Source organism: Neovison vison, chromosome 12 (genome assembly GCF_020171115.1).
Source record: "Neovison vison isolate M4711 chromosome 12, ASM_NN_V1, whole genome shotgun sequence".
Classification (NCBI taxonomy): domain Eukaryota; kingdom Metazoa; phylum Chordata; class Mammalia; order Carnivora; family Mustelidae; genus Neogale; species Neogale vison.
The window spans coordinates 8427988-8441104 of record NC_058102.1 but is presented as its reverse complement, the minus strand read 5'-3'; the positions used below and the strand labels follow the sequence as shown (position 1 = coordinate 8441104).

General features: G+C 36.9%; 1 protein-coding gene across 4 annotated transcripts in view; it reads left to right on the top strand.

Annotated features, from left to right (window-relative positions):
- TNRC6B (trinucleotide repeat containing adaptor 6B) overlaps positions 1-13117 on the top strand; it is a 256123-nt gene that overhangs the window by 105581 nt on the left and 137425 nt on the right. For all 4 annotated transcript variants that reach the window (XM_044229097.1, XM_044229095.1, XM_044229099.1 and 1 more), the window contains exon 4: positions 365-432. In XM_044229097.1, the coding sequence (XP_044085032.1) occupies positions 365-432 (68 nt within the window). The remainder of the gene's footprint in view (positions 1-364; positions 433-13117) is intronic.

Sequence of the window (13117 nt, the reverse complement as noted above, 5' to 3'; positions counted from 1 at the left end):
AATATCTTTTCATTTGTGCATCCTCTTCAGTAAAATTCCTACTTGATTATTTTGTAAAATTTTCTGGTTCATTGTCTTTTTCTTATTGATTCATAGTAATTCTTTATTATATTCCAGATGTAATTTTTTTTTTTTTTGTTACAGTTATGTGAGTTCCAAGTCAACACACTTCCTTTTCTGTTCTGCAAATCTAGGAGAGATGCCTTGAACAAACCTGGGGATTGAAAGGCACTGGCCCAGGCTTCTGGACCAGGCAACAGAGGGCAGTGACCATGTGGTTGTGCACGGGCCAGGCCCTGGAAGTTTGAGTGAGCTGTATCTTAGTTACTGACTACTGCTGACCTGTGGTGCTTGCCTTTTGCAGGTGGAACAGGAGGATTTTGTAATGGAAGGGCATGGCAAGACTCCACCTCCTGGTGAAGAAAGCAAACAGTGAGTCACAGTTTATTTAAAAAGGGTCCTATTACAGATCTTCAGAAGTACTTTGGTTAAACATGCTGAGAGCACGTTTGCAGAGGATGCATACGTTGGGCACACTGGAACTCACCAGGTGCTTTGGTGGCTGGTAATGCATTTGCTTCTATTTATAGACAGACTAACTGGAGGGACAGGAAAGTTGGCTTTGTAGTTTTTCACACTTGGCTAATCAAAATTTGTGTTACACTTTAGCAAAGGCTTTAAGGCTCAGGATGTTCCAAATTGAACTAATTCAGTCTGGTTGATTTCCAAAGAAGTTTAAAATGTTACATTCTTTTCTTAGCTATGTCTTTATGAAGTGCGCTAAACGAATAGACTTTCCCTGCATTCCAAGTATGAATTTATTTGTATAGCACTTCCTGAAATTCTATTTCATTTAGTTATTTATACCTCTGTTCTCTGTTTAAATAGCAAATTGTTTCCCTAAAGGAACGGCAATCATAAATAATATAACTTAGCCAACATTCTAAATAATTCAGGATCTCTCCCCTGACTTCTCAAAGAGTGATCAGTTTTAAATCTGAAATTGGGAGTCCTCGGAGTAGCTTTTGGGTGACCATGAGCAGATTTTTCTCCTCCCTTTGCCCCAGAACTTGAAAAATTGTGTTGCAGAGAAGACTGGTGTTTCATATGCCCTTTTATAGGAAGCACAGTTAAGGCTGGCCTGAAGTATTGACAGAACTTCCTTTATTCAGACTGTAGTCTCCTAAACTAAATGGGACAGCGATTCGTGGAATTTACTGAAAATCTGTAGAAAGAAGCTCCTCTCTCATCTTTTTTTTTTCTTTTCTTTTCCTTTTCCTTAGAAAATAGTTTAGTTTTGGTCTGTCTTAGGAAAATGATGTCTCCGAAACCCTTAGGAATGAATTATGCAGAATATGCTGTGCTGTCTCAAGGCCAGGTTCATTAAGGAGAATGTTTATCTTGTATTTGTTGTGAATGGAAACCAGGATATTTTCACAGCTGGTTTAATTTGCTAACCAGGCAGTTTTAAAAATAGCTTACAATATAAATCCTAACTTTGCTGTATTCTGTCAAATGCACTTATATTCTACATGGACTCATGGAGTCATTTCATCGTTAGCAAAGTGGAATGCCAAACATTGAGTCCCCGTGGAATTACAGGAACAGTTCGGACATTTCTCCCATCCTCTTGCCCACTCCCCCAACCCCCAACTCCAGTCAGAGGTCTTATAATATAAAAATGATACCTCCCGTTTAATTAGGGTTTTCTTTGCATAAGGTACATTGCTTAGATGCTGTCGATGTTATTTCTGTTTGTGACAGTGTACCATTTTACTCCAGGGTCGTGGTAGGTAACTTGTCCATGGGAATGCAGCTTGAAATGGAAGTTAGGATTTGAACCTGGATCTTTCTGACATTAAAGTGTTTTATAGTATCTCCTGAACCCAAATCCTTTGCCAGCCTTGGGAGCCGAGTTTCCGAAAAGTAGTGGTGTTAAGATCAAAGCCTCATGGATAAGAGGGAGCTGGGGGAAGCAATGAAAATGGCATTAAGCCTATTTTTAAAGCACAGATGAAAGTTCTGTTCTCCAGAGGGTATCCATTTCCCAAACAAACTAGTCTTTATCTTGAAAAACCTGCTCCAGTAACCCCTATCCTGTATCAGCCTCTCTAGGTATTCAGAAGGCATCCCTGGGGCAGATTCTCCCACAAGTTCTGTGTTACACAAACGGTGCTTCTTTTAGAGCTTCAGACAGCCCCGTGGACTTGTGTTGTGTCCTTAACTTGTTTTGTTTCCGTGAGTCTCATACTGCCTTTTCACAGATGAATCCTGTTTTGTTTTGTGTCTGGTTTTATTTTATTTTTCTTCCTGAGCCTGATCTGCTGTCATATATTGAAATGATAAAGCAGAAATGATGATTCTCACTAGATGCTCCTCCCATAGACCTGTCCAGCTCTTCTGTGGGAGTGGGGACCAAAGGTGATGTGGTATTTTGATGATGATGATGATGATGATGATGATGATGATTTTGGTATCTCAGAACTGCAGTTGGCAGAGGATGATTGAATCCTGGGTAGTAGGATCTAGGAACTAAATACTACATTCTAGATCCTGGATGTGTACACATTGCCAAATAACTTGGAAATTCCTGCTTATTCTTTTTTTTTTCCTAATTATTAAAAATAACACAGTTGGCTCTTGAACAACATGGGTTTGAATTGTGCAAGTCCATTTATACATGGAATTTTTTTAAAGTTTATTTATTTTTAGTAATCTCTACACCAAACATAGTGCTCAAACTCACAACCCTAAGATCAAGAGATGCATGCTTTTCTGACTAAGCCAGAAAAATATGGGAAAGTGCTATAAATGTACTTTCTTTTCTTCATGATTTTAAAACATTTTCTTCACTAATTCCTACTCTTAAAACCAATATTGAACTATGGTTTTGCTGGTTTGTTGGTTTTTGCTTTTGTTTTTTTTTTTTTAAGTAGGCTTCACACCTAGCGTGGAGCCCCATTTGGAGTCTTGAACTCACAACTCTGAGATCAGGAGATGGAAACTTAACTAATTGAGCCACCCAGGTGCCCCTACACTATATATCTTGACTAACTAAAATTTAAATAAAAACTCAAAACAAAACAAAAAATAAAAAAATAAAATAAAATAAAACATTTTCGGGGCGCCTGGGTGGCTTAGTCGGTTAACCATTTGCCTTCGGCTCCCTGCTCAGCTAGGAGTGCTTCTCCCTCTCCCTCTGCCTCTCCTTTGCTTGTGCTGTCTCACTCTCTGTCAAATAAATAAATGAAATATTTAAAAATCAGTCAGTCAGGGCGCCTGGGTGGCTCAGTGGGTTGGGCCGCTGCCTTCGGCTCAGGTCATGATCTCAGGGTCCTGGGATCGAGTCCCGCATCAGGCTCTCTGCTCAGCAGGGAGCCGGCTTCCCTCTCTCTCTCTGCCTGCCTCTCCATCTACTTGTGATTTCTCTCTGTCAAATAAATAAATAAAATCTAAAAAAAATTTAAAAAAAATAAAAAAAATAAAAAAAAATAAAAATCAGTCAGTCAGTAAAACACTTTCTTTTGCATACTTTATTGTAAGTATATAATACAGAATTCATATAACATACAAAGTAGTTGTTGACAGTTTGCTATCAGTAAGGTTTCCAATCAGCAGTTGGCTATTCATAGTTAAGTTGTGGAGAATCAGAAATAATTCGCAGGTTTCCAACTGTGTGGGGGAGTCAGCGCCCCAACCCACATGTTGTTTAAGGGGCAACTGTACATGTTTGTCATAAAACATTCAAATGGTAAATGTAGATCTAGGAATAAAAGCGAGACTCTTCTTTTACCCATCTTCCTCTCCTAATCCTTGTAAACACTTCCTGTATATTTTACTTATTTATTTATTTATTCTTTTAATTTAGTAGGCTCCGCACCCAGCGTGGGGCTGGAACTCACAACCCTGAGATCAAGAGTTGGACATTCTACCATCTGAGGCAGCCAGACACCCCATTTTCTGTATATCTTAAAATAACTAAATAGGAATTTTTTTTTTAAAGATTTTATTTATTTATTTGACAGACAGAGATCACAAGTAGGCAGAGAGGCAGACAGAGAGAGAGAGAGAGGAGGAAGCAGGCTCCCTGCTGAGCAGAGAGCCCGACGCGGGACTCGATCCCGGGACCCCGAGATCATGACCCGAGCCGAAGGCAGCGGCCCAACCCACTGAGCCACCCAGGCGCCCCCTAAATAGGAATTTTTTTACCCAACATTTTTCTTCTGTGACTTGCTTTTTTAATTTGGCATCTTACACAGCCTCTTTCATTCTCTTTTTTTTTTTTAAAGATTTTATTTATTTATTTGAGAGAGAGACAGTGAGAGAGAGCACGAGCGAGGAGAAGGTCAGAGAGCGAAGCAGACTCCCCATGGAGCTGGGAGCCCGATGTGGGACTCGATCCCGGGACTCCAGGATCACGCCCTGAGCCGAAGGCAGTCGTCCAACCAACTGAGCCACCCAGGCGTCCCTCATTCTCTTAAACATTTACAGAACATTTTGTTGAATGGACGGACTGTAATCATTCTTCTCCAGTAGATATTTTGGTGGTCTCTACTTCTTTGATTATTACAAATAATACTTTATTAAACATCCTTAATTCTTATATCTTTATTCACAGGTGTATTTCTGTGGAATAAATTTCTAGAGATGGAATTGTCAGTTCATAGAATTTTTTTTTTTTTTTGCATGAAGGTAGCTATTAGCAAACTGCCTTCTAAAGAAGGTATATACCCATGATGCCTTCCATAAATAGTGTATAAGAATGCCCATTTCTCCTCATCTTTGATGACAATAAAATTACTTATCCTGAAATTTTTGCCACTCTTATATTTTATTATGTGTGTTGTTGTTTTATTAAAGTAATCTCTACACCCAACATGGGGCTTGAACTCACAACCTCAAGATCAAAAGTCATGTGTTCCACCGACTGAGCTAGCCAGGGACCCCTAATATTTTATTGTTTTAATTTGCTCCTTTCTGCTTACTAATAATATGGAATATCTTTTGTTAGTTATTGGCCATAGATTTTTGAATCTTATATATAACTTATTTGCATATTATTCCATTTTTCTATTGGATTGTTTCTTTTGATAGCTTTGTAGGAGCCCTTCATAAGATATAGATATTAACCTTTGTCTTCTGAGATGTTTTAAATATTTTCTCCCAATCTTTTATCTTTTATCATTGGAGTATCTTTCATACTTATAAAGTTAAAACATTTTTATGTGATAAAATCAGTCAGCCTGTGTAGCTTCTATATTTTGTGCTTGCTGAGAGAAGTTATCCCTGCCCTAATGTAATAAAATACCTCAGTTTTCCTGCTTTATTTTTTACCTTTACATCTTTAAAAAAAAATTTTTTTTTTTAAGATTTTATTTTTTGTTTCAGAGAGAAAACACATGCATGAACCAGGGCAGGATGGGGGGATGCAGAGGCAGGGGAGAAGCAGAGTCCCCAATGAGCAGGGAGCCCAGTGCGGGGCTCAGTCCCAGGCCCCCGGGGATCATGACCTGAGCTGGAGGCAGTTGCTTAACCAACAGAGCTACCCAGGCACCCCTTTCCCTTTACAGCTTAATTGAACTGGTACTCATTTTTGTGTATGAAGTGAGGCAGAGATCTAAATTTTTTTTCCAAATTGATTTCCAAAATGGCTCTCGTTCACTGGTCTCAATTTGTATGAATAGCCTATTTTATTTATGGAGGCAGATGGAATACAGGGCTAATAGAATGTCAAGGTCATAGAGGTCTAATTTTAGGACTAAAATTATTTTTATTAGCTGATCTATGCCACTTTCTTTGCTTCATCATTTAACATTTTTACCATAGGTGCCAGAAGTTTTGAAAAAATTATTTTATTTCCTTGATGTTTATTTCAGTGGAGCTAAATTCTTTTAACAGGCAGGTTAGGGTAGCTATGCATGTAGAAAACCCTCTTAAAAAATAATTGACTTAAAAAAATAATAATTGACTTTTGATATTGAGAAATATCTGTGCTAAACTGTTAATATTTAGATCAGTTGTACTGGATTCTGATGTATGTGTGAACAAGATTAAGTAGAGTGTATAGCTTTAAACACTTTGTGTATATATATTGTTTCAATATTGTTGCTTTTTAATGAGGTTTATGAACTATTACTATATCTAATACAATCATTTTTCTGAGGATATTTACTTTATGAGCTACTATAACAAATCAGACAAGCTAAGTTTATTGCCATATAATTACTACATTAAACTCACACAGCATTAATCACATAATGTATTTAACACGGGGGTAAAGATAAAACTATAACAGCTTTTCAAAAAGCTTAAGCAGATAGTTGCTCATAGATTGTGTTTGACTCTGCTTATTTGAAAGCTCATTTTATATAAAATGTTTCCACCCAAGACAGGCTCTTGATTTGGTTTTATTTATGAGGCAAGTGATGGTCTAGATGTTTGTAGGAAGATTATTTGTTGTAAATTATTTGCAGCCAAATATCCGTTTTCGTGTACAGTTGACCTTTGAACAACATGAGGGTTAGGTAGGGGCACTGACCCCCACACAGTCAGAAATCCACAGGTAACTCTTGACTCCCCAAAAGTTTAACTACTAGTAGTCTACTGTTAATTGGAAACCTTATGGATAATATAAACAGTCAATTGACACGTATTTTGTATGTTATATACATTCTATGCTAAATTCTTAAAATAAAATGTTAGAGAAAAAATGTTTTAAAATCATAAGGAAGAGAAAGTACATGTACAGCACTGTATTGTACTTACTAAAAAAAAGTCTGCATTTAAGTGGACCTACATACTTCAAACCTGTGATATTCAAGGATCAACTGTATTAATGAATTTAGCTTCTTTTCAGTTTCTTCCTTAAAATCTAATTTATAAACAAGAATAAGCTTTAAATCTCCATGTTTAAGTAGACTCACATTCTCAAAAGATATTTGCCTTGAACATACTACAGTGATTCAGTTTTTCTAGTAAATCTTTGTTGATTGAATTTTGTTGAATCTTTTGGTTCATTTTATGAAAATTCAGCATTAAAAACAAATCTCTCAAAGTGGGATCTCAGAGACATATTTGCACACCCATGTTCATTGCAGCATTCATAAACAGCCAAGCAGTGGGGCAACCTCAATGTCCATTGAGAGATGAGTGGGTAAAGAAAATGTGGCATATACAGACAATAGAATATTACAAAGCCTGAAAAATAAGGAAATCCTGTCACATGCTACAGTATAGATGAAACTGAAGGGCCTTATGCTAAGCAAAATAAGCCAATCACATAAGGACAAATGCTGTGTGATTCCACTCAAATGAAGTATCTGATGTTAAAAATCTTAAAAGCAGAAAGTGGAAAAGTGAGGATTGCCAAGGTCTCTGGGTAGGGAGTAGAGGGAATCGGTGTTCAATGCATGTTTTACAAGATGAAAAAGTTCTAGAGATATGTTGCAAAATAGTGAGAATGTACTTAACACTACTGAGCTTTAGGGGCGCCTGGGTGGCTCAGTGGGTTAAGCCGCTGCCTTCGGCTCAGGTCATGATCTCGGGGTCCTGGGATCGAGTCCTGCATCGGGCTCTCTGCTCAGCAGGGAGCCTGCTTCCCTCTCTCTCTGCCTGCCTCTCTGTCTACTGTGATCTCTCTCTGTCAAATAAATAAATAAAATCTTTAAAAAAAAAAAAACACTCCTGAGCTTTACACTTAAAAATGGTTAAGATGATAAATTTAATTTGATGTGTTTTGCCACATACACAACAAAAGCAACCAAATTTAAATGTACTTTAAATACAAAATTTAGCCGGGATTTCAAAGACTTAGTACCATAAAAAATAATGTAAAATTAATAAAACTTACATTGATTTTATGTTGAACTGGTAATTTTTATGTTATTTTAAATAAAACATACATAATAAAATTTTTTAAAATCTCATTTTATAATGTGTACATAGACAGTATCCCCTTTTTAGGCTTATTGGTAGAATTAATTATATCAGTTCCTGTATTTCAACTCCCTTGGAGTACCATCTTTTTTGATTTCCCTTTTTTAAGGGAGAATCTGTTCAGAGTTTGCATGGGAGGCTATATGGAAATCAAAGTGTTGAAGATAGTTTTATATTGATTCGGAGAAAAGAATGTAATTTATGGAATCAACATTGCTCTTTACACTCTCGTGTGGTATAATATGGCTTTGGGCTTGAGGTGCTATTTTTTAAATGTCTTAACTTCGATGTCTTGATTAAATTCTCTTCTTACTAATTACATTCCTCCCAACTTAAATGTCTAGTTATAAAATGCCCTTTTAATTTTTCTGAATTATTAATTATACAGACCTTTCATTAATTCTAATAGCTTGTCCTTACCGTATCTTTGTTTCTGCTCCTACTGGAACTCATTCACTTCCGGCTCTATCTTCCTCCAATTCTTTTTGTACTGTAGTGTGACTTTTAAGTTTATTCTTCCCCAGTCTCTGCACTAAGGATTCCTTTTATTAGGATATTCATTGTTTCCTGTTTAACCACCAAATTTAATACTGAGTTCTTTCGCAACCATTCTTTTGGGTGCTTGTTTTAAAAAAAAAAAAAAATGGGGTAGCTCTATAGTATTTCCTAAATAAACTCACACACACAGAGAGAGAGAGAGAGAGAGATAAAGAAAGTATTTCCAAGTCACTTATTTTATACATAATTATCTTCAAAACACAAACTGGTATTTGACCATAGGAAAGAGGTGTTTTTATTTTAACATTTCTGTGTTCTACCATCAGTTTTTCACCAGTTTTTTTTCTTTAAACTATTGAAATATGTACAAGTTGAAATAAACTTACTAACAAGTACCAAAGTGAACTCTGTGTAAGCTCCATCATTATTACACAGCGGTAAACTGGACATCAGAAGACTAGTTAGATTTCTATATAATCGTCTTTGATTGTTTTTAAGAGAAAGGAAATGAGTTTTATTTTCAAGTTAATTGGTATTTTGAAAATGCCACAAAGAGGTTCAGTAGATGATAGTTATGCTCATGGAATTTTTGCTGCTGGGAATTTTAGCATAACCATAAACATTTTGTATTAGGTCTTTGGGAAACTATCCCTTGCTAATAAATTTTGTAATTTGCATTGAAGTGACTGAAAAAATTAATTCTCTGAAAACATTTTTCCCCCGAGTTTCAGAATCATACATAATAGGTTCTGAATTGTATTTCATGAGGTTTTTCTTGGATGTCTGGTCCATGGATTAGTTACAATAAGAGTAACTTCAGGAGCTCTGTGTTTCATAGTTGAAAATGATACAAACTGTGTGGGTTGCTGCTACTTACAGGTTCGAGTGGTGACTTTAACCAACAATGAATAGGATAGATCATGCAGTTCTTAGAAAACTGTGGCTAGGGGCGCCTGGGTGGCTCAGTGGGTTAAGCCACTGCCGTCGGCTCAGGTCATGATCTCGGGGTCCCGGGATCGAGTCCCGTGTCGGGCTCTCTGCTCAGCAGGGAGCCTGCTTCCTCCTCTCTCTCTCTCTGCCTCTCTGCCTACTTGTGATCTCTGTCTGTCAAGTAAATAAATAAAACCTTTAAAAAAAAAAAAGAAAATTGTGGCTAATTTTATAATAGTCTTAATTATTTAGCTTCTATTTTGCTTATGGACAAACTAACTGCCTTTATGGAAAAACATTACTCGAAAGGCAAGATGTATCTGCCTGGTTCCTTGAAATTGGTGTCTTGGGCTTTTTTTTTTTTTAAAGATGTTATTATTATTGTGTAGTTATAAAATGTTTCTGAAATCTTTGAAATAGCAATTACAGGTAAAGAACTACAAGTTCAGCTGCAGGAATCTCCAGGGGTGTCATGAAGAGAAGCTAGTGTTTATTTCCCCAAAATGTTACGATCACTAGAGGGTGTGGAGACAAGCTCTGCCCCAAGCACTTGGCCTGGGTTTCCCTTCTGCTGGGAATGTCTGTGCCTGGAAGCTGGGGCTGGAGGAGAGGTGAAGAACATGGTAGAGAGGAGGTACACCATGGCAGGCAGGTTAAGCCTTTTTGCTCTTCAGCTCTGCAAGGACAAAGAACTTTTCAGCTTGGTCACTGCCAATGGCCCATAGAAAATGTCAATAAATATACTATATTGAATGAATGAGGTTGTCTGAGTGCTAAGAATCTCTGTTCTATACTCACTTTGAAAGTCTGAGGTGAAGTTATTAAAAATCCTAACTCCAGAATATTTTATTTTTTATTAGCAGAAGGGACGTGATTTGATAACATATCATGTTTGACTTGATAGCCAATGCTTTCTTGAGTATATTCTAACAGACCTGATTTTGAGACTGTTCTTTAAGGATCTCTACCATAAGCCAATTGTTGATTATTATTTATTTAGCAGAAGTTGCCTTTCTATCCATGTCTGAACTTTTTCTTTGTGCCTTTACCCTACCAATGCATATATTTTTTTTGTTGTTTAAAGGATCTTGGGGAGCCTGCTGGCTCAGTAGGTTAGAGCTTATGACTCTTGATCTCGGAGTCATGAGTTCAAGCCCCATGTTGGGCATAGAGATTATTTTAAAAGAAAAATCTAATTAATTAGTTGCCTAATTAATTAATTAAAGGATCCTTCTGCACCCATCCAGTCGCTTTCTATAAGGCCTTCCATGCACGTCTCATTTCCTTCCCCTCTATATGCCTTTGTTCAGGCAAAGAAGACCTTTCTGACTAGGAGTGAATCTGGGTTTTGTGGGAATGCTCCTTAAGAGCATTAGTTTCAAAGACAAGTTGTACAGAAGTGAACATTTATTTGCAATGAGGAAAGAAATCACAAAAATGGCAACTTTTAAGAGTTGACAAATACAAAAGTCAGAAAAATAGCAATAATATTTGTATTCACTGCTTAACACATCACTGTGAAACTTTTTTCTCTCCATTTTTTGGCTGTATAGTCTTTGTTGTCCTTTCATGTAACAATTCTGTGATATTTTCTAAAAAGAGAATAAAAAGGTAATTCATTGTTTATTACAGAAAGGTTGACCAGAATATGATTTTTCATATTGACAGATTAGCAAAGTTCCTTTCATTCTCACAACTTGTTATTACTAACATTATATAAATTTTTAAAATTATTGTCAACTTTGGGAAAAACCTCTATCAAGTATCCTTTATATTACAAGGCTTCATTTTTTCCTGTACATTGGCTACTTTGAAATACTCTTTGAACTGACACATTTATATCATGATGCAGAGTAAGTTGGCCCGGTAACATCTTTGTATACAAGGATGGTTAACATTACTCAACCACACAGAGACGTGACTGAGAACCACGTGACTGTATTCCGCTAATCCTAAAATGAACATATCACCAATTTAACTTTCTTTCTACAGATCCCTAAAATGCCTGCACCCACTCTAACTCGACTGACAGGGAATCATGATGGGGGAAAGTTGAGATGGAAAGAGGCTGTGGTTTTAACAGCATGGGTTAAAGTGATGAAAATATCTTGTCTTTGCACACTTTATAAAAATAATTGGTCATTTAGAACAAAGTTGGAGTAGTCACACTTCCAATTTCAAAATATGTTACAAAGTTACAGTAATCAAAACAGTGTGATACTGGCATAATGATAGGCAAATAGACAATGGAATAGGATAGAAAGCCAGAAATAAATACTCACATATAAGGTCAAGTGATCTTTGACAAGGGTGCCAATACCATTCAATGGGGAATGAAGGAGAGGGTCTTTCCAACAAATGGTGTTGGGAGCACTAGCTACCCAGTTGCGAAAGAATGAAGATGGCCCCTTGTCTCATACCATGTACAAAAATTAACTCAAAATGGATTAAGACCTAAGAGAATAAAACTCTTTGAAGAAAACAGAAGAGGAAAGACTCATGGCACTGGAGTTGGCAGGGATTTCTTGGATGTGACACCAAAAGTATAGGCAAAAATAGACCAATGAGACTACATCAAAGCTTTGCAATTTTGTGCATCAAAAGACACAGACCATAGAGTGAAAAGGCAGTCTACAGAATGGGAGAAAATATCTGCAAGTGGTATATCTGGTAAGGGGTTAATATGCAGGATATGTAGAGAACTGTACCTCAACAACAAAAGATCAAATAACATGATTTAAAAATGGGCAAAGGACTTGAATAGACATTTATCCAAGGATATATAAATGGCCAGTAAGCATATGAAAAGACGCTCATCATCACTAAGAAAGAAATGCAAATCAAAACCATAATGAGATACTACTTCACATACATCGGGATAACTACTATCAAAACAAAAAACAAAACCCCAAAAACCAAAACCCAGAACAAAAACACCAAAACCAGAAAATAGCAAGTGTTGGCAAAGATGTGGAGAAATTGAAACCTTTGTGTGCTGTTGGGATTATAAAATGACATAACTGCTATGGAAGACAAAAGGTTTCTCAAAAAATTAAAGATAGAACTACCGCGTGATCCAGCAGTCTGCCTTCTGGGTACACATGCAGAAGAATTGAACTGTTTGCATACGCATCTTCACGGAAGCCCTCGGCACAGTAGCCAGGAGGCAGAAGCAACCCAAGGGTCCATGGGTGGATGAATTGAAAAACAAAAAGTGGCGTATACATACTGCAGAGTATTAGCCATGAAAAAGAAGGAAATCCGGTCACATACACAGTGTGGATTGAATCTTGAGAATACTGTGTTGAGTGAAATAAGCCAGTCCCAGAAAGACAAATACTGGGGGTCTCACTTAAATGAGGTATCTAAAGTAGTCAAATTTATATAAATAGAAAATAAAATAGTGGTTACAAAGGACCAGGGGAGAGGAAGAAGGGAAGTTGGTTAATGGGTATAGAATTTCAAATTTGCAAGATAAAATAGCTCTAGAGATCAGGAGATCTGTTTCACAGCAACATGAATATGCTTAATGCTACTGAACCATACAACTGGTTAAGATGGTAAATTTCATAACAGGTGTATTTTACCACAATTAAAGAAGAAGACAAAAACACACTGCGACAGAAAAAAGCAGGGAGATCATTTGGGCACAGTGCCAGGACCCCTTGAAGGGCTTCGGAGAGCCTCTGTTTTCGAACTCCTGTGTCTCTCAGGCAAGCCATACAGTTAACAGTTTATCTTGTACTTTCTGGTT